Source organism: Sceloporus undulatus, chromosome 1, assembly GCF_019175285.1.
Source record: "Sceloporus undulatus isolate JIND9_A2432 ecotype Alabama chromosome 1, SceUnd_v1.1, whole genome shotgun sequence".
NCBI classification, from domain to species: Eukaryota; Metazoa; Chordata; class Lepidosauria; order Squamata; family Phrynosomatidae; genus Sceloporus; species Sceloporus undulatus.
The window spans coordinates 364,774,569-364,800,716 of record NC_056522.1 but is presented as its reverse complement, the minus strand read 5'-3'; the positions used below and the strand labels follow the sequence as shown (position 1 = coordinate 364,800,716).

General features: G+C 43.3%; 1 protein-coding gene across 1 annotated transcript in view; it reads right to left on the bottom strand.

Moving 5' to 3' along the window:
- KIF26A (kinesin family member 26A) overlaps positions 1 to 25,242 on the bottom strand; it is a 214,458-nt gene extending 189,216 nt beyond the window's left edge. The window contains exons 1-2 of the mRNA XM_042444932.1: positions 25,181 to 25,242; positions 22,884 to 23,147 (exon numbers count right to left, since the gene is read on the bottom strand). Of these exons, the coding sequence (XP_042300866.1) occupies positions 22,884 to 23,147; positions 25,181 to 25,192 (276 nt within the window). The 5' untranslated portion in view covers positions 25,193 to 25,242. The remainder of the gene's footprint in view (positions 1 to 22,883; positions 23,148 to 25,180) is intronic.
- Between the last annotated feature and the right edge of the window lie 906 nt (positions 25,243 to 26,148).

Genomic DNA, 26,148 nt, shown 5'->3' with positions numbered 1-26,148 from the left:
CAAGCGTATGGGGCTTGAATCAGCATGAACCTCCATTTTTGCCAGGGGGTCCATAACGGATCCCCCACAAAAATGGAGGGCCAACTATATTCAGATCCTTGATCCATCTAGACCAGTACTATTGACACGATATCCACAATGATTTCAAAGCCAAAAATGGGACACACATAATCAAACAACATCAGAAAATGGTGTAAATGATAGATTTTATTAATAATGAAAATACACAAACTAGGAGTGGTTGAGAGGCAGCAGAGTAGTAGTGTGAGCACTGGACAATGTCTGGAAACCTCGGTTCGAATCCCCACTCTGCCATGGAAATCCACTGAGTAGCCTTGGGCAAGTCACACTCTTTCCTCTCAAAGGAAGGCAAAGGCAAACTGTCCCTGAAGAAATCTTGCCAAGAAAATTCCATGATAGGCTTGCCTTGGGGTCATCATAAATCAGAAACAACTTGCAGGCACACAATAGCCACAACAACAAGGAGTTGCTAGGACATGTTAAAAGCAGCTTAAAAAGTAGGATGATAGCAGATTGATCAGGAATGTCCAACTGAAATTGAGACACCTGGCAGGTATGGTCAACACTGGCTGGCAGGCATTCTTTCAGGTTGCAAATGGAGACAGAAACTGGATCTGCTTTTTCACTGAGCTAAATCTTAATCTGCCATCCATCACTCTGTTTGTTAATTTTCAAATTATATCCTGACCTATACCCAAAGATCTCAGGATGGCATACAGTGAAATCAGTTTAGAAAAGTTGAAAACAATGCCAACGACTTTAAAAAAGTAAACACATACGAAATCATCCATGATTTAAAACAAGAGCATTTAAAACCAGATAGAAGAATTTAAAGTAATGCAAACTATTACACATATACAAATGAGATAATATTAATTAGGCCACAGTATTTATTAAAAAGAAAAGCTCTGTGCAAATCTCCAGCTCAGGTAGGAGATCACCAGTTTGCTATACTTTACAACACTTGCTCGATTTATTGCTGCAACTTCCAAAAACTCTCAAAGTGATCTGTTTTTACTTGGCTAACTTCCTCCTCTCTGCCCCAGTCATTGTAGTGCCAGGGCTCCCCCTCCACTCCGCATCTACCTGTCTAGGAGCAAGTAGTCTAGATTAAAGGTTCCTTATTCTATCTCTCTAAATCAGTAAGAAGGAATTAAATCTTTTCATTTCATCTAGAACTGGGAACATCCCCTTTAGCTAAGATTTCTATTTTAATATCCAAACTGAAAAATATATTCTGTAGTGTGTATATGAATGACAAGCTGTGAGCAACTCTGGTTGGTCCGTACTGCATAATGCTTAATGACATCACCAAAGGCCTTAGGTCTCAAGTTTGGGGCTGGAAACTTCAGGGCTTGGGATGATCTTGAACTGGCAACCTTATAACAGGTTGAAAGCATTTAACAACCACACAGAATGCCAACCAGTTCAATCAAAACGCATTTTAAAAAAATGATAGTGGGCCTCCCCACATTTGCTGGGGTTAGGGGCACAGGACCCCCATGAACATGGGGAAAGCATAAATAATTGTTTTCATTTTACTTGAGAGAACACCTCTCTAGGAATCTCTAGTTCTTCCTCCAAAACAACCCTGTAATTAGCATTTGCTGGAGGATGACAACAGAATCATGTTGGAGGACCTACTAGTCTAGGTCCTCCAGTGCAATTCTATGGTCAACTTCCAGCAGAGTTGCACTGATAGACCTTAGAGATTCTTAGAGAAAACATTAATCAAATCTGCAAAAGTCAAAGCCGCAAACGTGAAGAGCTGACTGTACTGCCTTTTTTCAAGACTTGAGGGGCAGGTCTTCCCCTATGCAAAAGACTAACCACTTAAATATAATTAAAAACCACCTATCCATCATCCACCATACCCATCAAAATTATGCAAAATCCACATTTATATACATATCCTACTTTCCCTCACCCCCGTATCCCCTCCATTCATCTTTCCTTCCTGTGTTCCTTCAAAAGCTGCAAATAAAAAATTAACAACATTGGGAGAAATATCTGCAATATGCAGAACATGGGTATCAATAATGCATGGTTTTTACTTTATCTCGTAGGTAAATTGCTGGAGGAAATGGTTCTCCCAACAGATTGCCAAGATCCTGGATGTATTATAAATTGCTTCTCCTTAGAAAAATCTACAAAAGCACAGCAGCGCATTGAAATTCATTGCCATTCAGCTGTACAGAAGGCAAAAAAACCTGTGACAAGCCTGCTGAAGAAAGGCTGGGCACAATATTCTTTCTTTTGTGTCCTTAACCTGGGACATGATTCCCATCCAACAATTCATGCTGAGCACCATCCACATGATCTTTCTTAAGGAGGAAGCAAGAGCAGAGATCAGCCAAACCAATAAGTACAGTGGGGCCTCCACATTAGCTAGGATTAGGTACACAGGACTCCCTTGAAAATGGAAAAACAGCAAATAAAAAAACACTACAGTCGGTCCTTGGTATCAGCGGGGGATCCGTTCTGCAACCCCCACTGCAGAAACCAACATCTGCAGATGTTTGATTTCCGTTGTCCCCAATGTCAATACATTTATGCGGCCATGCCACCATGGGATTTCAACAGGGGCTGTCCCTAAGGGACAATGTGGGCTTACCATCCATGGATGGTTGAATCCGTGGATGTTAAGTCCACAGATACTGAGGGCTGACTGTATTTTTTTTTATCTGAGAAAAACTTCTCTAGGAATCTCTAGAGCAAGTCTATGGTCAACATCCACTGAAAGTTGCCCACAGAATTGTGCTGGAGAACATATACATTTAATTAATATATTTTCTCTAGTAATCGCTAGGTCCTCTAGAAGAACCTCTGGTGGAAGTTGGCCATAAAGTCATACTGGAGTACCTTGATTAACATATTAATCAAATCCATAAATAATCATATCTGCAGTCAAAGCTGCAAATGTGGAGGGCCAACGGTAGTCTCAGCAATGGGTCTTTATGTGTGCCTTCTGGTTACCAATTGGTTCTTCACCTTTGCCTATGCTGTCTAGGACTTCTGAGAATCACCATCCATCAACAACTGGAGGAATGCATGATTCCCACCCTAATGTAAAACAACAGGAATCTAACAGGATTCTTATGAACCTTGAATCTGCAATCATCTTCAGACCTACACACACACACACACACACTTATTCTCATGTACAGTGCTTTCTCGAATGTTGTTCAATGCACAGCAAAATAGGCTTAAAGTTCAGGACTACAATCCCCATCACTCTAGGCAGCCTTGGCCATGCTCTTAGCAAGACCTGAGTAGGGCTGTTGATAACAGCATGCCTTGAACATTTCTCATTCATAGGGTCACCATAAGTCAAAGCTAATTTCACAGCAACTAACAACAACTTTTCCCACTTATGTAACTCCTCACAGTGCATCACTCCTTAAGAAATAAGAGAGTTGACAAAGACTAAAACAGACAAAAGGCAGGGACGTAGCCAAGGGGGGGGGTTCTTGGGGTCTGGACCCCCCCCCTTCCATTAGAAAAATGAATGGTGTGTGCTGCTGCGCCACCGCACTCAAGCCCCATTGTAATGGTGGCACTTAGTCTGGACCCCCCCTTCCTAAAATCCTAGCTACGTCCCTGCAAATGGATGCAGTTTGATTTTGTGTAATAAGGCAAAGACGTTGAGCTAATAAAAAGTCATTTACAGTTAAGTCTGAACTCAACTCGTATATTTACAAATAAACAAACATCACTATATGTCTTCAGTCAATTTCTCTCTACTCACACGGAATCTGAATCGGTGAAAAGCAGCCCTAAAACATGCTGCTCTTCAAGGAGGCAAGGAGCACAGAGCAAAATATTAACTCAAATTGTGAGTATTCAAAATGCCAAAGAGAAGACAAAGTGGGTTGAAGATTGTGCATTTAATGACCTGGGTTGGAATTAAAGCTGCATTCTCCATGTAATGAGTAGCAATCAATACTCAACCTCCATCAGTTCATGGTGATCTTCGACTGGCATTAACGCCAGCATGGAAATGCATCATAACAAATTGAGTATCCCGGTAAAGCAGGAAACCTAGTTACATATAATCCTTTGAACCTCTGAAATGAAGGTTTTGTTTTCATGGTTTACACACTTCCCATCAGTCAGTACTAAAACTCAACAGAGAGATCATGTTACATGTTTGTTCAAAGTGGTTCTCACATCGCATCCAAACAGTATTAGGCCAAAAAGCTAAATGAAAATTGTGCTGAAAGCTAAATGAAAATTGATCATTTTACCTCCTGCTGTCTACTCTTCTGTTTAATCAATTCTGTTCAAATACAGGCATATGGTGATGTTGAGGTACATTTATTAAAATCCAAGAACACTGATCAAAAGTCCTGGTTTGAAACAAAGCTTGAAAAAGTTACTTTTCTAGACTTATAACTCTCAGAATCCCTCGAACATCAGAGCCACTGGGAGCTGAAATAAAAACAAGATTCTTTTCCCCCCAATTTCTAGTTTTAAAGCACAGTTCATTTCAAATCTGGACAGGATGTGAGGAACATGAGAAACTCAGAAGTAAAAAACAGCCCCGGTACACACTGCCAAAAAGTTGCAGTCTGGAGCTGATTTTAGAGCTCAGGATTGCGGAGCAACCACATGGTCCCGAGCCCTAGTGCGCAGCAGCAGTGCCATCATGGCAGCCTCCCATCCACATGGGGACACCATGATGATGCAAGTGCAGTGCAGCACCTGCACATCATGGCGCCGTGCTTGCATCATCAATGCACGACAGTACAGCAATGGCACACTCATGGCATTTGGTGCGGAGGGAGGCTAGGCAGTTTGACTGCTGCAGCATCCCTCAGGGGCAAAAATGAGTGCCTCCAGCCCACCTTTTCAGGGCGGTCTGTCGAGCCCCAACATTTTATAAAAAGAAGCCCTTTGAAGAAAATACCTTTCTTCAACCTGGTGCCCTCCAGAAACTTTGGACTACAACTCCCATCAGCCCACCCAAATCAGTCAATGTTCAATGATGATGGGAACTGTATACTCAAATTTCTGGAGGGCACCAGATTGAGGAAGGCTGCCTCTGGCAACAATATTGAAGCAAGAATCATGCTACACTGGTTTTCTGTGCAATCATACTCAAGCGCATCTATTCAGAAGGAAGTCCTAAAAGTCAAAAGGTCTGTTGCCTTACTACTTCAGTATAGGAATTCAGGTGAGTCTTGAAGACACTTCTCTTCAATACAGTCAGTCCTCCTTATCCATAGATTCCTTATCCATACAGTCAACCATTCACACCTTGAAAATATTTTTAAAATATATAAATTCCAAAAAGCAAAGCTTAGACTTGCCATTTTATATAAAAGACATCATTTTGCTATGCCCTTGTATGTAATGGGATTTGAGCATCCACATCCACTGTGGGTTCCAGAACCAAACCCCAGCAAACACCAAAGGTCCACTGCACCAACTTTAATGGACATCATTCTTATCTTACACTTGTCATAATAGCTCCTCCAAACAAGCTTGCCAATGTGGCTTTTGTTTCTTTGTGACTTGCATTCTCTTGTTCTTGTTGGACAGCATTTTATGACAGAACGTGGAAAAGTTACCATTTTCTGTGATTTTTCTGAGCTATATGGCCATGCTCTGGAAGAATTTATTTCTGATGTTTCACCTGCATCTTCTCTGAAACATCACAAATAAATTCTTCCAGAATGCAGTCGCATGGCCCAGAAAACCCACAAAAAACTATGGACACCAACCGTGAAATCCTTCGGCTTCACAGTGGAAAAGTTAGTTTGCAGGAATACAACTCTCAGAATCAGCCAGTATGACCACTGGGAGATTTTGTGTGCCAAAAAAATAAGGCGGTCAAAAGGTTGAAGGGCCAGTCCAGGAGACTTCTATGAGAAGCACTTCTCCCTTTCAGACACACACCCAATAAAACTACAAGGGGTCATGGGGCTCAAACACTGGGAAATACACTTTATTCATCCATTTTAGGAAGAGGGCATAATCTTTAACCATCCATTATCCCTTCTACTTACATACAGGAAGAGTGCTTACCATATTATAGTGTATTAAAGACCATCATACAATTGCACACATACACATATTTTGAGCAGTTAAGATTTAAGTTGATCGTGTATAAATTGAGACTATCAGATTTCAACTGGTCTATCCCAGGGTTCTGTAAGTTATTTGATGTGGGGGGATCTTTTGTTTTCTAATATGCCAGGGACCACCACTCTGAGTACCACTGGCCTACACTAACAATGCCTTTTTTGAGCTAGTCTCCATGAACCCGATTCTGTTATGTATCTCGTTGTAATTAATTAATTTTCTCAACTACCGGTACACTAGCTACAGCCAAATTCTTGAGCTGTATTTATAATATTATTTATTTATTTATTTATTTATTTCCTGCTTCTTCCGTTTTGGGGATCAAGGCGGGTAACAACAAAGTTTGCACAATACACAACAATAAAAACAACAAGCCCCACAAGACCCCTGCCCCACTCTCCCTCTCAAGTATAAAATTAAACAATAAAACATAGTTAAAATATGTTTATATTTAGGCTAAGATCAATTTATGTGCACAAAAAGCAATCATAATGTAGCAAAGGAGAAGAGTGCCAAGGATACCATGGATAGCCAAGAAGACAAATGTGTCCTTGAACAGATCAAATCAGAGCTCCCCATGGAACCCAAGATGATGATACCAAGGCTATTGTACTCTGGCCACTTCATGCAGAAAAATGAATCATAAGAAAAGGCAATGAAAGGTGAAAGGCAGTAGAAAGAGAGGAAGACCATCAGTTGGATAGACTCTATTAGGGAGGCCATGGGCCTGAACTGGCAGGACTTAAGCGGAGCAATGGAGGATAGAGGGGTTTGGAGATGTCTCGTCCACAGGATTGCCATGAGTCAGAGCCAATTCAAGGGCAGTTAACAACAACAATGTGCCTTCAAGTCACCTGTTGACTTATGGCAGCCCCATGAATTCCATAGACTTTTCCTAAGGCAAGGCATACTCAGAGGTGTTTTTGCCAGTTCCTTCCTCTGAAATATAACCTACAGCACCTGGTATTCATTGACAGTTTCCCATCCAAGTACCAGCCAGGGCAGATCCAGCTTAGCTTTCAAGATCAGATGGGATCTGGTGCCTTTAGGGTATTTAGGCCACTGGCTCAATTAATTATTTCCTTGACCTCTGGGTTCTGGTGCATTTTCAGGTCCACCAGCGGTCAGCCTTGCCTCCTCTAGCACCCTATGTTCAGTGCTTAGGCAGATTCTGGGAACTAAAGTCCAAAAATGATACTTTTCTAAGCTCTGCATATAAACTGGTAGTGGCTGTTGCAGGTCCCAAAACATAGTAAGTTGCATATGGCATGAAGCAGCACAGGATCACCACCCAGCTGATCAAATACAAAAGGCAGAACAGCCGGGGGTTTTGCCCTGAACTGAGAGGGGAAAATGTTTCTGAGTAGACCTAAGAACCCCACCAGCAAAGTATCAATGAAGGGGCCACAGCAGATATTCAACTGCCATACAGAGATGCCATACAACCAGTTACTCATGAGTCAGAAGTCATGACAGACCAGCCCTCCATGCAGTTTCTCTAATTCAGACTCACACAATAACTCCAGCCACTGGGCAGCAGGGCAACATTTGCCAAAAGAAGAAAAAAAGAAATGCGAACAAATAAGCCCAGGGGATCTGTGACTGAAGTGATTTCGAGTCTCTTCTGTTTCCATTGGAAGGCAAGAGCCAAACCGGTGTGAGAAGCATCTGCAGTCACACCGGGTGAATATTTCCTCCTGCAGCTGTGCTATTAACGTGTCTGAGAAGTTTGGGATCACCGTAGCTGAACACTTGGCAGGAACAATAAAGCAGCCCAGCACATATTTCAACAGGTTCAAAGTAACCTCAGATGTCAGGAGCAGATGCTCTTGCATACTCTCCCTCCACCAATCACTCCTCCCCACCATCCCCCAGGACTTTTGAACTGGTTTGTGTGTTTCCCTCCCTTCTCTCTAATAAGCTTGGGTGCTGCAGAAATTAGCCAGGGAAAGAAAGCGAACAACGGTAATTACCCTCCCACCACCAGCCTGGGAGGCCTGTATTAATTGCAGTCTTTCTCCTATCTCTTCCAGTCTTCCAGTCCATGTTGCCCAACCCCTAAGGCCAACACTACATAATGCACCCTTCTCAAGGAAGCCTATTTTTTTAAAAAAAATCATACCCCATTGCACTCTTTGCAAGACCACACAGAGTCTTTATGTGATTTTTTATAGGGAGCATGAAACTTTGTTTATTTGATGTCTTTTCCCCAGCACTGGAAATCAAAATGGTTTGTTGTTGTTATTAACTGCCTTTGAGTAGACCCAGACTCATGGTGATCCTGTGGATGAGACATCTCCATGACCCCCTATTCTCCAATGCTCTGCTTAGAACCTGTGAATTCATACCTGTGACATCTGCAATAGAGCCTATCCATCTAACATCTTCCTCTCTTTCTACTTCTCTCCACCTTTCCTGGCATTATTGCCTTTTCTAATGAGTCACAGCTGTTCTCAAACTATGACAGCCCCAGTTTGATCACCTAGGCTTCCAAAAATCCAAATGCAGAAAGATAAAAAAGCACATTACTGTAAACATCTCAAAAAGTTAAAATATAGTTGGTCATCCATATCTACGGATTATCTACAGATTCAACCATCCACTGGTTGAAAACATTCCAAAAAGATATACATTCAAAAAAGCAAACTGTGACTTTGCTGTTTTGTATAAGGGACACCATTTCAGTATGCTATTATACTGCATTTATGCCAGTGTAAGGCCAAAACAGGAACCTGACCTTTGAATTAAATCCCACCATACTGGGGCTAAAGATGCAATCTATTCAGCAAACAACCAAAGAGTTACTTTCACTGTTTAATCTGATTCTGTTTCTGAACATTATGAATGAGCAGAGAGACAATGTGAGGTTGATAGCACGCTGCAGAAGTAACAGTTTGAGCCTCTTTAACAATCATGGCTCTATCCTATGGAATCTTGAGGTTTGTATTTTCTAGTGGCACCAGAGTTATCTGATGGAAAAAGATCACAAAACTACAAATCCCACAACTGCATAGCACTGGGCCAAGGCAGTGTCAAACTGCATTAATTCTACAATGTATATAGGGTTGCCATAACCCGGCTGCAACCGGGTTTTTCCCGGTTTTGGCGGCACCTGCCTGGTCCCGGCACGGGTGCTGTCAAAAACCAGGAAAAGCCCGGTTGCAGGGGGTTGCTAGGCAACCCTCGGGGCCTCGCTGTCCTCCTCCTCCTCCACCATGCATGGCCACGCGGAGGAAGAGGAGGGCAGCGAGGCCTGGGGCAGCGGAGGCTGCAGGGAGGTGGTGCCTCTTGGGCGCAGCCGTGCCAACCTCCCCATCTCCCTGCAGCCTCCTCGCCTCCTTCCTGGTCCCTGCAGGGGCCAGGAACAAGGCGAGGCCCCGGCGATGGCCGGCGGTCTCCTCGCCTCCTTCCTGGTCCCTGCAGGGGCCAGGAACAAGGCGAGGCCCCGGAGATGGCCAGCGGTCTCCTCGCCTCCTTCCTTGTCCCTGTGGGGGCCAGGAACGAGGCGAGGCCCCAATCCTGACCTCCGCAGCGAGGCCCGGGGCCCAGGTGGGGAGGGAAAGCCTCCTTAAGTGGAGGCTTTCCCTCGCCGCTTGGCCTCCGGTCCCCACTGCGATCACGAGGGAAAATGTAGGACAAAATTTTCAAATGCAGGACACATTTTTGTTTGTCCTACATTTTTCCTGGTTTGGAGGTCCGGCAGTATGGCCACCCTAAGTGTATATGCAGCCTGAAAGTCACTGAAGCTCTGCCTCCTTTGGCCCTGAAGATACAGCAAACGCTTACCTGCATGCCATTTCGACCCCAAATCAGCTTGGTGTACAAGTGCAACACCATTGAACATCATAATTTTTCTGCTTGTTGGGAGAAGGGGAGACCACAATCCTTTTGCACCATACCATTATAGAACTATGATTCCACATTAATTGTCATGTCTCCTTTTTATCTGTATAGTTCTACTCTTGAGCACAGCAGAAATTAACTTTGGAAATAAGAGAGGCAACAACGGACTTGCATATTCTTATTCTTTTAAAAAGGACACCTACCTCTATTTTAACTAAACTATAGATTTCTTGTTTATCTGCTGAACATCACAAATTACCTAGTTGCTTACATTTTTATCCTCTCTTCCCCCACCCTCCCTTGTCCAATCTGGTTTACATGGCTCTTGCCCTCCCCATTATATCCTCATCACAACCCTGTGACATAGGCTAACAGTGGCTGCATCTGCATAGCAGAAATAATCCAGTTTGGCACCACTTTAACTGTAGTTTGCCGAGGTCTGGTGCCACAACAAACTACAATTCCCAGAATTCAACAGCATTGATCCATGGCAGTTAAAATGGTGTCAAACTGCATTATTTCTGTAGTGCGGATGCAGCCTGTGACCGGATGCTATGTGGATTCGTGCTCCAGTGGGAACTAGAAGGTGGGGATCTCCCAGGACAATGCTCTAACCACAACACTGCACAGGGCTACTATTTTTCACAAACTCATCTTTAGCCATCAATGAATAATTTGATTCACCTAATCTGCTAAGATTGAATTCAAGGCCATCCTCCAGGAAGACAATCTCTTTCTTTCATCAATAATGATAATCAGCAGCAGAAACCTGCCCTTCTTTCATCTCCCAAAGCACCCACCCACCATCAGCACCAGGTGCAAAGACCTTTCTGAACATGTGGTGAAAGATCCTTTAATTATGCTCCCCCCCCCAAAAAAAAACCTCAAGTCTTTTGAGGATACAGGTTAAGTTCAAACAGTGACTTCCCTGGGCTCACTTGGCCTACCAGAAAGCCAAAAGAAAGCATGAAAGACTATCCCCCATTTTAATCCTTGCCCGTTTTTTGTCATTGGTAGGGGAAAGTAGCCACTTTTATTTCCGTCTCCTCCTTCAAATATCTTGCTAAAACAATTAAACTGGAAAATAAACTAAGGCTGCAATCCCATGTCACAGAATATAATGGTTTCTTTTTCCCCCCAGCAACCCATTTAGAAGAATACACTGTAATGTTGAAAGCAAACACATCAGGCATCAAATCCCATTGAATTCAGTGGGATTTATCTCTGAGCCAGTTCATTTAAGGTTGCACCTTACAGTTACCTCACAAGTGAGGTTTAGTTCATTTGTTTTTAAATTTGATTCTGTAGCTAGTGCACAGTTAAAGTGGTGTCAAACTGCTGCAGCATGGATATACTCTTAGTCTGAACTATCCAAGATGCTGTGGGGTTGTGCACACCGGCAAAAAAGGCTAGGTTGGGGGTGGAGTCAGGGTGTAGCGTCCATATAACGCACACCCTGGCTACACTCCCAGGGTGGCATGATGCCATGTGCTGCACCACACACTGCACAGAGTCATGGCGCTCCTCTGGCATTGCATCTACATGACGTAGCACCAAAAGAGAATCATAATACCACAACACTGCAGCTATCGCATCCGTTGCACTTTTTGTGGCTTCTTTTTGCGCCCTGCAAAAGCCAAATCAGGCTCATGGTGTGCAGTTGCCACAGCCCCAATGTGGGTGTAAAAGGGCCAGCTGCAGGCCACCCTTTAGGGATGGTCTGCACAGCCCGAATCCCCTTTCAAACTAAAACCCAGATCAAATTCACTCACCCTCTGGAGGTTACTCGATGCCAATGGCTACCGACTCTTTTACCTTTTCGAAGGTGCTCAGCAAATTCATGTCAGTTTATCAATGACTTTTAAGTATGATTCTGCCTATACAAAATTTCTCACCTCTGTGAATGAAGTTTGTTGCTGTCATGCCCCCTTGCTCGTTTCTTCATGTTCTCAGATTGACCACAAGTGGGAAGCAAGATCCTAGCCTATACAGGACTCAGTCTGATGCTTGGATTCAGACTACTGAAAAAGAGATCCACCTCAACACTGGGAACAACTTCCTGATGGTAAGAGCTGTTCAACAATGGCATACGCTGCTTCCGTATGTGTGGTGGAGTCTCCTTCTTGGAGACTTTAAACAGAGGCTGGATGGCCATCTGTTGGGAGTGCTTTGACTGTGTCTTCCTCCATGGCAGAGAGTTGGACTAGACCACCCTTGTTGTCTCTTCCAACTCTATAATTCTATAATTCAATGATCCAGTAGGTCTCTTTTAGGCCTTTTCTGCACAGGCAAAATGTCCATCTCCTCTGTACTGGTGTTGTTCCTAATGACACCATTATTTATTGTTTTCCCAGCTTTTATATCCATCCATTCTTAAGGGAGAAAATGCTTCTCCTAGGGCTTATTGATTAGCAGAAATATACTGTTATTTTTTTAGTTCCATAATTCTGATGTAGAACCACAATGTTGTATTGGTTTGAGTGTTGGACTAGGACTCCAGGAGACCAAGGTTCAAATCCTCGCTCAGTTATGGAAACCCATTGTCTGACCTAAGACAAGTTGCACCCTTTCAGCTATAGAGGAAACCAATGGCAAACCCACTCTTGAGCAAATTTCCAATGAGAGTCAGCATCATGTTGTGGTCTTAGTGTTGTTCTAGGACTCTAGGAAACCAGAGTGTGAATCCCTCCTGAACCATGGAAACTCACTAAGTGACCCTAGGCAAGTCATATTCTCTTTTTCCTCTCAAGAAATTTTGCCAGGAAAACCCTATGAGGGAGGTGCCATATGTCAGAGGTGACTTGAAAACAAGCCATGGTCCAAGAGAGCGAGGCTTCCAAATACTTATCTGAAATTGCATTCACCATTTCCAGGTTGTCCATCATGACCTCACATAGGCCTCCTTGGAGTGCTTCAGGACTCCTCAAAAGCAAGCGGTCTGCAACCTTATCTTTGGAACAACCTGCAGCAGCTATTAAGTTATTACTTTACTCAGCACACTTTAGAAAACCACAAGAAAAAAGGGGTGATTCATTTCCCTCTCATCAACTACTTATGAAAGGGTGTTCTTCAGAGACAGCACAAAGAGACCACACAAACAGGAAAGGACCACTCCACCTAAGCACCTAAATAAGTCCAATGGACTCCCAGCCTTCTTCTTTCTGTTCTCCATGACTAGGGCTGCATCCACACTGCAGCAATAATCCGGTTTGACATAGAATTATAGAGTTGGAAGAGATCACAAGGGCCATCCAGTCCAACGCCCTGCCATGCAGGAACTCTAATCATCCAACTACCATGGCTCATTGCTATGGAATTCTGGGAACTATAGTTTGTTGCGGCACCAAAGCAGAACCCTGGTGCCACAACAAACTACAGTCCCCAGAATTCCATAGCACTGAGTCATGGAAGCTGTGTCAAACCTGGATTATTTCTGCAATATGGATGCAGCCAACAACTTGTTCACAAAAAAAGGCCTCCATTACCTGCCATGAACACAAGCTATCTTGCCCTCCACTCTTTAGAAGAATCATTTTGGCATCATATGCTCTTTGCAAAGCCCTATGAGAACAATGGGAAATTAACTTTCTATTCAGCTACCAGCCAATGGGAAATCTAGCCGCCCTGCCTTGAACATTTTTCTTCATTTTACACGAAAAGACCAAGAGAGACTGATTCGAAGAGCCATGAAAAGATTTCCCAACCCCTATTTCTCCTGTTCTCCCCTCTCACTAAGCTTTGCATCAACCTCTAAAATGTGGAAACCTGATCTTCACCATCTAACACTGGATTATAATGCCACCCCTGAAGGCAACTATATTTAGCTTCTATGGGAACTTCACTCAATCATGCAGGAACTCTTTGAAAATGAAGGTCAGGGAGGAGCTGGTTTCCGCTGCAGGCTCTCCTTCTCCCCCCTCCTCAATTTTGCAAATCGCTCAATGTGTATTGTTCAGAAAACAATACACAATATCATTGCTCTCACTGCGTTGTGGGTTGTTGTTATTCCAACTGTAGAAGAAAACTTCAAATGCTTTCTCAGAGCTGAGATATTATTAACACTACAGGTGCATCTACACTATAGAAATAATGCAGTTTGATACCACTTTAACTGCCATGGCTCCATCCTACAGAATCCTGGTATTTTGAGTTTTGCAAGGCACCAGCAATCTTTGGTAGAGAACACTAAAGACTTTCTCAAATTCCAGGACTCCATAGTATGGAGCTACAGCACTTAAAAGTGGTGTCAAACTGTATTATTTTTACAATGTGCAAGCACTCTGCAATTCCCAAAAGCACTCAGCCACGCTTTACACTTGACAGCAGACAGCAAAGGTTTTAGACTTGTTTTGTCCTCTTGCTGCTCAAAACAAGATGATACGGGTCTTGAGAATCATATGAATTGTCTTGCTGTTTGTACAAATATAGGCATTTGTGTTATCACAAATGTAGGCAATTGTAGGCATGATAATCCAGGGATATTAAAAATATAATGCAGTCTGTTTATTGATACTGGGCATGAGATTTTAGGGATGGAAAAACTGGTCATCCAGAAGATTTGGACTACGCCTTCCACAATCTCTTACCACTGGCCATGCTGGATAGGGCTTCTGGGAGTTGAAATCAAAAACATCTGGAGGGTTCAAAGTTCCACACTTCTGAATCACATGAAGCTGAGTAGTTTTAAGACCAGTGATTTCAGTGATAGACTCTTAAAAGTATTTGCTTACAGCACAATCCTACAAATCATTACAGCCCATCTCTTCTGTGTAAAATCAATGGGGATTGCAAGTGTTTTAGTTTGGCTGGGTCATGAACTTTACTATCAGTAGGTTTGGATGAAAGCTTATCACAGATCTTTAAGTAGAAGATTTCCGGTCCTAGAAAAACAAGCTGATATCTTTTGCGCAGTTTTACCTTTCTTCTGCAAATGTTCTTACCTCTATGGAGGAAACCCAGCTTATGTTTTAAGAATGTTGTTTATTACAGTCCGCCTTCCATATCCACAGATTCTTTATCTATAGATTCAACCATCCACAACGTGAAAATATTTTTTAAAAAAGTACAAATTCCAAAAAGCAAACTTTGATTTTGCCATTTTATGTAAGGAACACCATTTTGCTATGCCACTGTACATAATGAGACTTGGGCATTCACAGATTTTGGTATCCACAGGAGGTCCTGGAACCAAACCCCAGCGGATATCAAGGGTTCAGTGCATATTCATGCAATTTTTGTGTTTAAATAGTTGTCAAGAGACTCCATGCCTAAAAAGGCAGAAATGAAATTGGTCCTCAGATGGTCTTCCTCTGGGGACACACCATTAAGCTGAAGTGACTGCCCCAGGAAGCAGTTTTGAGGTGTCATAAAAGGACAGCAAATTAACCAAATAACTAAGGGAGCAATAAGTGCTGTGCATCTTGCTCTGGATGGGAGAGAGGCACCAGCCAATGGTGGGTTGTGGCTCCCTTGTTGAAGGGGCTGTGAATCTGCTCCAAGATGTTTATTATTGTTGTGTGCCTCCAAGTTATTCCCAATTTATGGTGACCCTAAGGCTAACCTTTCTGTGGCTAAAAATGTGTGACTCACCCAAGGTCACCTAGTGGGTTTCCAGGGCTGAGTTGAGAATTGAACCCTGAGCTCCAGAGTCATAGTTTCATGCTCAAAACCACTATACTATGCTGGACTCTCAGTCCCAGATTCAGTCCAAACATAGAATCCAAGTTGCTGAATTAATCATTTTGGATATTGTTTGGACTAAAATCCAGGGCATATGCACTGTCTCCCACTGACTGGAAGCCAACACTTGACACTGATATCATCCTACTGCTCTGCCTCAGGCTGCAAAATATCTTGAGCTGTACCTGCCACTCACCTTGGGATGGGCAAAGCTCAAGATCTGTTCAACATCCACAAGGCTGGTGTATTGTGAGCTTTCAGATCATGTCCTGGGCTCATCAGCTAATCTCTGACAGCAAACAGCTAAAACAATATACCTTTGCTACAGCTGATCTTATCAGAGGATAGACACCTGACAAGTGCTGGAAGAGAATTTTAACCACTACAACATGACAACAAAACTCTTAGGAAACCAGTGAGTGCTAAAAATTTTCTCCTGATTATTTGTAAGGTTAACTACAGCCCTTGGAAAAATTCTTTTTCTGGACTACAGCACTCCTAGCCAGCATGGTCACTAGACATCTTGGATGAGCATTCAAAGTCAAAGTCCAAAACACATTGGCTGGAATCCTATTTGACCTGTTGTGTTACTTTACTTTATATATACCTGTGCTCATTTTTTTTTAAATGCTGTATGCCAGCTTGAATTCCATGATGGGAGAAACATGGGATAGAAATTAAATAAATAAGCATTTAAAACAAGCATACTTTAAATATTCACAGCATATAAAGTTTTTCAAAAAGTAATTAAACTATATAAAAATTAAACACGTTATACAAGGCCTGTTCCCCTCAAGATATCAGTCTTCAAATGCCTGCTAGAACAAAAAAGTTTTCACTTGCTTGTTGAAAGATAATAACCAATGAGGCAAATCTAACTTCTCTGAATAGAGTTCCAGAGCATGGGGGCAGCCCCTGAAAAGCAGCTGTTCCATGTTCCCACCAAATACTGTATACCTGTGAGGGTGGCGAGGCAGACATTTTTCCAAACATGGACAGCTTCATATAGGAGAATTAAGGTCCTTCAAATAACCTAGACAGGAGCTACTCACACATAAGAACACGTCTGTAGAAATACTGATCTCAAAGTAAAGACACATACATCAAAAGACAGAAGGTGTGACAAAAGAGGCACACATAGCCATGCCAGCTTCTTTGCACGACTATCCTACACTTGAGTAACATGTGAATAGGACATCTGACTTACCAAGTGGCTACTTGAACAAAGTGAGAATTTTTAATTTGCTCAACGGTCATTAGCACACACCACTTATGAGATTCAAGAGCATGAAATGTGTGTCCTGCTCAACTACAGGCGCTCTAAATGCCACAAACGCTTGTATGAAATTGAGAGACCAACTGATGTGGATACCATATTGGTCTCCATGAGAAGCATGGCATGTTTGTGGTAGAGGCCGCTGAACAAGGAACTCCCTTCCTACAGACAGTCATCTCACTATAAGGATACATATATCATGCCCACTTGCCTTGATCAGCAAAGAAAACCTTGGAAAGCAATACTCCAAGTAATACTCTAAATGCACTATGTTACATAAAGCCCAGGGAAAGATAGAGTATCTATAGTTTGAAAAAACCAACTAATTACCCAATATACTTCATAGATACACCAAACAGCATTAATGTTACAACTTAATTGTTATATTACTGAAAATGACACCCACAGTTGCACAACTTTGTAGCAATGGAACAATGGGTTGATATAAATTGTATAACTCTTGGTGTCATTTTCAGCAATACAAGCAGAACTAGGTTGTTTTGATGTATCATTGGATAATTTAGTTTTTATTCTAGAGATCAGTGGTCCCCAAACTGTGCTCTTTAAGGGATTTTGGACTTCAGCTCTCAGAATCCAAAACTATTGGCCAGCATGGCTGAAAATTCTGGGGGCAGAATTAAGGGCAGAATTAAGGGCACAGTTTGGGAATCCTGGTGGCACAGTGGTTAAATGCCTGTGCTGCAGCCACTCACTCAAAACCACAAGGTTGTGAGTTCAAGACCAGCAAAGGAGCTCAAGCTTGACTCAGGCTTGCATCCTTCCGAGGTGGCTAAAATGAGTACCCAGATTGTTGGGGGCAAATTAGCTTACAGTTGTAAACCACTTAGACACTGCTTAGGCAGTATGAAGTGGTATATAAATGAAGCTTGTGTGTTTGTTTGTTTATAAATATTGTATCTTTCCCTGAACACTTGCCACCATCCCCAATATCACAGCTTGGGAACATTTTTTTTAAAACTACAACTGCCATAATCCTACAGATAGCATGGATAATGGTTTAATCCATGTCCACCTCCTTCCAAAGACTCACCACTTTTTGTTGATTTAATATAAATGAACAGCTAATATTAATCCCTAGTAGCAAATGAAAGGACTAGATTATAGGGGAGGAACAAAACCTATCCAACAACTCTAACAATGGGGGGTCACCATGCTTCCCTATACTGGAATCACAGGCCATTCCTCAACATACCCATCACAGTGATGGGCATTCTCCAACTTAAAATCAATTTCCCCACATAAGAGATAATATTCAGACCATGGAGAAACACACACCAAGCACTACTGTACAGAAAAATGACAGTCATAGATTTGCATGCAGACCCTTTTTCGGCACAGGAAACAACTTGCCACTTATTCAGGGTTCCACAGAGATTCTCTGCAGTGTGCAGCTATTCTTTATTGATCAATGAGTTATAGCTATATCCCGCCTTCCCTCCACTAAACTCAAAAAGGGCTCTCCTCCTCTTCAAGTTTCTTCTCACCACAACCCTGTGAGGTAGGTGAGGCTGAGAGAGAAAGAGACTGGTGCCAAGGGAGAGTTTATGGTCCAGTGGGGACTAGAACCCATATCTTCTGAGCTCCATCCCAGCTCTCTAACCAAAGCAGCACAGCAATAACCACAGATACATTTGGCTATTTATACCATGCTCCTGCAATCAAGCAAATCAGTAAGTAATGTGCAGCAGATCCCCTGTTGCACCAGGAAAATAAAAAAAAGAAGTATGGTACTATCCCAAGAAGAACCTATTATGGAGTTCTCTTGGCAAGATTTTTCAGAGGTTTGCCATTGCCTTTCCCTGAGGCTGAGAAAGTGTGACTTGCCCAATATATCAACAATACAGGAAGGAACTAGCAAAACCACCTTGCCAAAGAAAACCTTATGAAATAAATAGGGTTGTCGTAAGTCAGCTGGTGACTCAGAGGCACCTCCGCACATCTTAATGTGCTGATATAACTAAACAGTTTCCAGGGGTGTATACATCTAGCCTTGGACTACAACTCCCATTTTTCCTTACCACTGATCTTGTGGAGTGTACGACTCTCCAAAGACCAGTAAACTTGGTGAGTGCACCACTGCAATGGACAACAGCAGAGTACAGGTTGAGCATCCCATATCCAGAATTCTGAAGTCTGAAATACTCCAAAATTGTCCGCATGGGTGCTGAGATAGTGAGCACTTTGTTTTCTGATGTTTCAGTGTACACAAACTTTGTTTCATGTACAAAATTATTAAAAATATTATGTATAAAATTACCTTCCGACTATGTGTATAAGCCTGTGTGGTATAGTGGCTAATTGTTGTACTACAATCAGCCCTCCATATCCATGGGTGTTTTATCCACAGATTCAACTAACCACAGTTTTTAAAATATTTATATATTTTTATTTATATATAAATTCCAAAAGGAAAACCTTGATTTGGTCATTATATTATTTTGCTATGCCACTGTATTCAATGGGACTTGAGCATCCAAGGATTTTAGTATCCACAAGGGGTCCTGGAACCAAACTCCAGGAGATACCAAGAGCACACTGTATTACACTGTATTACTATGGAGACCAGGGTTCAAGCTTGACCATATAAACTCACTGGGTTACCTTAGGCAAGTCACACTCTCTTATCCTCAGATGAAGACAATGGCAAATACCCCTGAAGAAACCTTCCAAGAAACTCCCATGATAGGATCACGTTAGGATCATCATTAGGAATGACTTCAAGGTACACAACAACATCAAATGTATATAAGATGTATACAAAACATAAATGAATTTCGTGTTTAGACTTGGCATCCCATCTCCAAAATATATCATCATCATCATCATCATCATCATCATCATAAATTATTTATTTATAGTCCGCCCAATCACAAGGAATCCAGGCAGGTTACAACAATAAAAAATACATTGAATTACAATAAAATTCAAAATTAATCGCTTCCCAACCCCCCTTCCCAATGCTAAAACTAAAATTAAATAATCACAGTTTATGTATACGCAAATGTTCCAAAATCCAGGGGGGGAAATCAAAATCCAAAGCACTTCTGGTCCCAAGCATTTCGGATAAGGGAGACACTGTACAATGCACAGATTATCAAGCCATTCCTAGCAATACAGGTGGCTACTGACTGGCAGGGGGTATAGAAAATGCACTGTGCACAGATAAACATACAGTAGAGATCAAAGAGAAGCAACAGAGAGACAGTGCAATATTCACAGAGGCATATGGTGGCAAGGTACCAAACTACACAAGGAACAACAGGTTTTTCCAAATATGAGCTGAGTTGTTATTTTTCCAAGCTGGCAAAAGATAACAGTGTTGATAAGAGTGTATTTCTATGAGCTTGGCTCCACAATATAGTGTGCAGGTGACAAGAAGTAGTGGTTTGAGCACTGGACTCTGACTCTGGAGCCCAGGATTTCATTCCCTGCTCATCCATGAACCCACTGGTGACCTTGGGCAAGTCACACTCTCAGCCTCAGGGGAATGCAATGGCAAACCTTCTCTGCAGAAACTTGCCAAGAAAACCCAGGATAGGGCCACCATAAGTCAGAAACAACTTGAATGCACATAACACACACACACATGCATCTGATTAGCTGACACATTCTGCCCAATAATAAATGCAATATGGAAAGAAACCATCTTGTGTGCAGGAATGTATGCGGCAACAGAATTACCCCCAAGGCTACAGAAAGCAACATTTCCAAAGGGAAAAGGCAGCCTGAACATTGTTCTGGGATATACATCCTTTGCAACACAAGGCAGTGAACTTTAAAGTGCATCCTGAGCAGAGAAAGCTTTACACTAATAGCAAGGAAATGTATAGTACACAAAGTATGGCAAGACCTAAATCACAACGGAGGAAGGTGTGTTTTTTCTACCAATGCCAAGAACTGGGCTATAAAGAAGGCATTTTTGCCAAGGAGTAAACATCTAGATCTTAAAGGCAACCATCGAAGTCTCAAAGTAACAAGGCATTCCCTGTGCTGTGCAGGTCCCATCCCACACAACCACATCTCGATTCAAACAGTCAATTTTAAAACCATAAAATGTAACTTATAAGCTAAAAAGTTACTTTTTAAATAAAAAGTATTGTGCCACTCTATTCTGCTTTGGTCAGACCTCACCTGGAATTTTGTGTCCAGTTTTGGGCATCACAATTCAAAAAGGATGTGGAGAAACTGGAGCATGTCCAAAGGAAGCCAACTAAAATGGTGAAGAGTCTAGAAACCATGCCCTATGAGGAATGCCTTAGGGAGCTGGGGATGTTTAGCCTGGAGAAGAGAAGGTTAAGAGGTGATATGATAGCCCTGTTTAAATATTTGAAGGGATGTCATATTGAGGAGGGAGCAAGCTTGTTTTCTGCTGCTCCAGAGAACAGGACCCGGAACAATGGATGCAAACTGCAGGAAAGGAGATTCCACCTCAACATTAGGAGGAACTTCCTGACAGTAAGGGCTGTTCGACAATGGAACAAACTCCCTCAGAGTGTAGTGGAGTCTCCTTCTTTGGAGGTCTTTAAGCAGAGGCTGGATGGCCATCTGTCGGGGATGCTTTGATTTAGATTTCCTGCATGGCGGGGGGTTGGACTGGATGGCCCTTGCAATCTCTTCCAACCCTACGATTCTATGATTCTATTATTCTGTGTTACTTTTGAACATTCGGGGAAGGTTTCAACATGCTTCAAGATTCAAAGAAATATAAACTTCATCTGACAATTTGGCAGGCAGACTACATCCTTGTGGGAAGTTCCTTCAGGTCAGAGTACAACTCCCATCATCCTGAATAAGAGGGAAGGAAGGTCCTTTTGGATGACAACTCCAGGATCCTGGCTGCAGAGGTAGAGAGGTTCCTTATCTGGCAGAATCCTGACAGCAGAGTTGGGGAAGTCCTTTTTGTTGGACTGCAACCCCCATAACACTGACTGCAATGCTGGGAAGGTTCCTTATTTACACTACAACTGCCAGAATCCCAACTATGGATCTGGGGAAATCCCTTTTTTTGACTACATCTCCCATAATCCTCACTACAAACTGGGGAAGACCACTTTTTGGACCACATCTCCTGTACTCCCAACTGCAGACCTGGGGAAGCCCCCTTTTTGAACTACACCTCCCATAATCCAAACTCCAAACTGGAGAAGCCACTTTTTTAGACTTTACCTCCCACAATCCCAACAACAGAACTGGTGATGCTTCCTTTGGGGGTGGCAAGTCCCAAATTCCCTGTGTGCAGAGTTTATCACACAAAGGAGACTGGGGAGTTTATCCTGAAAAAATCCTGGGCAAAACACACGTAATTATGCACAAAACCCTCCATCAAAGTAGTCACAAAAAGAAGCATGGGAGTTTATCACACTGGGGCTAATTTTGGCATTAAAGGGAGATTGAAGCACATTTATGGCATCCCACAAATAAAGCGTAAATGGCAAGTAATTGTGCAAATGATGACATGTAATTGCGCAAATAAGTGATATCGGAAAGGCATTGTCACTGAAATGTGGAAAGTAAAAAGATGCGTCTTAATGCTTCTTTGTGACCACTTTAATGGCAAGTTTTGTGTGACGTCGTGTGAAATCATTTCACATAATTACACAATTTTCTCAGGATATTCATGCAATAAACTCTCCATCTCTGTATGATAAACTCCGTTGATGTGCATCCTTTTGCTTTTGGGATTTCAGTGACAATGCCTTTCTGGTATCGCTTTATTTGTGCAATTGGATGTGATCATCATTCATGCAATTTCTCGCCATTTATGCTTTATTTGCGGGATGCTTTAAATAGGTTTTAATCTCTCTTTAATGTTGAAATCAGTCCTAGTGTGATAAAGAGGGAGAGTGTGTTCCTTTTCTAGACTGGGACCAGAGAAGGGGATTCTGGTGGCTGTCCTTCAACCTTGGCCAAGCACTGTGCAGGCTGGGGATGCTGGGCATTGCAAGGGCAGACCTACCGATGGGACGAGGGCGGCATTGGCAGTGGCCAGTTGGAGGGCTTGCCTCTGGAGCTCAACCACCTTGGCTTGGCAGCTCTGGCACCAGCCTCCTTGGCCAGTCCGCTCCAGTCCCAAGGAGGAGCAGGAGGAGGCACCGGCACCTTCTGGGGTGGGTCGGCTGGAGCAGCGGTCCTCAGGTGGCAGCAACGCTGGGGACGGCTGGAGGAGCCTTTTTCTCGCTGGGAGCTCCAGGGCTGGAGGAGAGTGCCTCCCTTCTGCTACCTGCCAAGGAGAGAAAGAGAAAGAAGAGAGGGTCAGGCAGGAGTTGGCAATTAGAATCATAGAATCATAGAGTTGGAAGAGACCCCCAAGGATCATCCAGTCCAACCCCCTGCCATGCAGGAAATCACAAACAAAGCACAGATGGCCATCCAGCCTCTCTTTAAAGATCTCCAAAGAAGGAGACTCCACCACTCATTGAGGGATTGTCTTCTAGTGTCAACAGCTCTTACTGTCAGCAAGTTCTTCCTAAATCTTAAGTGGAATCTCTTTTTAAGTAGCTTGCACCCATTGTTCTGTGTTCTAGTCTCTGGAGCAGCTGAAAACAAGCTTGCTCCCTCCTCAATGTGACATCCCTCCAAATATTTAAACATGGCTATCATATCACCTATCAACCTTCTCTTCTCCAGGCTAAACATCCCCAGCTCCTTAAGTCGTTCCTCATAGGGCATGGTTTCCAGACCTTTCACCATTTTGGTTGCCCTCCTTTGGACATACTCCAGTTTCTCAACATCCTTTTTGAATTGTAGTGCCCAGAACTGAACACAATATTCCAGGTGGGGCCTGACCAGAGCAGAATAGAATGGAACTATTACTTCCCTTGATCAAGACACTATACTTCTATTGATGCAGCCTAAAATCACATTGGCCTTGTTAGCTGCCGCATCATATTGTTGGCTCCTGTTCAACTTGTGGTCTACTTGGACTCCTAGATCCCTTTCACATGTAGTCTCCTTCAGCCAGGTGTCCCCCACCCTACATCTGTGCATATCTTAGCGGATCACTTCTCCTGCAAGCGCGATCTGGGGCCAGGGGTGACTGGACGTCCTCCTTTACCCAGGACCTGTCCTCCATTCCCCACCGTCTCCCCCAAGAGGAACCCCAAAGTGTCCTCCATGCTGAGGAGCAGGACTAAGAAGCATGCTTTAAATATTGATTGAAAGCAGGCACTGACATTGATAAAGAGGGTTTTGGAGTTTTCCTCCCAGGTGCTACATTTTGCAGAGCCTGCTCCTCCTTGGAGGGGAAGGGCAGCCCCTGGTGCAAGCACACTCTCCGGCTTCTGCAAAGGGGATCCCGGCTGGGGCAAACCCACTTTGCAAATGCTCTCGGCCCATAAGAAATTCCAACTCCCAGAATTCTATAGCCTTGAGCCAGAAAAAGAGTCAAAGGGGGGGGGGGGGGGGGGGAAGGGGGTTATTTCTCCAGTGTGGATGCAGCCCTGGGAACTGTAGTTTTGTGAGTACAGTTTTGTGAGTAGGTGGAGAGTTCTTGCAGCCCCTTTGAAACTGACTGAAAGAAAGAAGTTGGCAGCAGGAGCTTTCCTAGACTTCAGTCTACTTCCTCAGATGCATTTGGTTTTGTGAGACCTCGAGCCGGAGCCCTGGGGCCACAAGAAACTACAATTCCCAGGATTCCCTAGCACTGAGCCAGGGCAGTTGAAGAGGTCTCGAACTGGATTATTCCTGCAGTGTGCTCTGGACCAGAGACCCATATATATATTATATACATACACACACACATACACCCCAGGCTTGCAAATCAACAGGGGAGGAAGGAGTAAGGAATCAAGGAGTAAGAGGTCTTTCCAGCAGGAGGAGGAAGAGGAGGGACATTAATAATAATAATAATAATAATAATAATAATAATAATAATAATAAATATTTGCCTCCCGCCTCTTCAAGCAGATCAAGGCGGCCAACAAGAATAAAACGCCCTGAAGACACAACAAAACAGTCATCCTCCTTATATCCCAACCCTCCCAAACCAACCCACCCACAGTAAAATGCAATTCAATATTAAACAATGGTTCAAACAATGAAGTAGGTAGGTAGGTACCTAACTCCAAAATAGGACAAGGAGTAACCACTACTGGATTCCCCCCTTTTTGCAAATAGGGAGTGAGCCCCGATTTGAAAGCCTCAACTCCCCCATTATTATTATTATTATTATTATTATTATTATTATTATTATTATTATTATTATTATTATTATTATTATTATTATTATGAAGATAAACCAAAGCCCAGACTTACCCCCGGTGGCATGTCAGCAGCACCCAGCCTCGAACAGGGGCAACTTTCTCTTCTCCTCCCCCCCCCCCCCCCAAAAAAAAGCCAAGCCAAGCCAAAGTGAGCTTAGAAGAAGAGGCAGCCAAGAGAGGAGAAGGAGCCCTCCTCGGCTGTGCAGACGGGGCGCCTCGATCCCGCTTGCTGGCCGCTGGCCATGGCAGAGGAGGAGGCTGGCTCGCAAGAAGGCTGCCAAAGGATCCTCCTTAAAACAAAGGAGGAAGGCCAGGGCCCGAGGCTCCTAGGTGATGCTGCCTCCCATCCTGGCAAAAAAGAAGGAGGCTAAGAAAGTTGTGGGTCGGAGAGTTTTAAAAGGGGGAGGAATCAAAAGTCCTTGGCTGAGCAAAAGGGGAGGAGATGGGGAAGAGAGGGGAGGAGAAAGGGGACGGACTGGGGCTGCATCCGCACTGGAGAAGTGATCCGGGTTCAGACCGCTTTAACTGCCCTGGCTCAGCGCGAGGGACTGTAGTTTATTTTGGCACCAAAGTTCTCTGACAGAGAAGGCTCAAATGTCTCACAAAACTACAGTTCCCAGAATTGCCCAGCATTGAGCCAGGGCAGTTAAAGCGGTCTCAAACTGGATTATCTCTGCAGTGTGTTTTGGACCTACAGACTCTTTGCTTGCACCAGGGACTTGAACCCAAGACATCGCAGTCAGGAGCTGAAAAGCAGACATTCCAAGCAATGGCGCTGCAGGCTTCCCTCTTGCCAACCACAAGGAGGATTAACATCGCTTCTCCCATCCTCTACCTAAGGAGCCACCTTTTCCGCCTTTCCCTTTCCCAACCCTTCAGATTTATTTGGGAGTAAGTAGTGTGGTGTAGTGGCCTGAGCATTGGGCTGTGACTCTGGAGAGCAGGGTTTGAATCAGAGTAGGTTACCTTGGACAAGTGACATGCCCTCAGCCTCGGGTTGTTTTTACCTTGTTTCACACT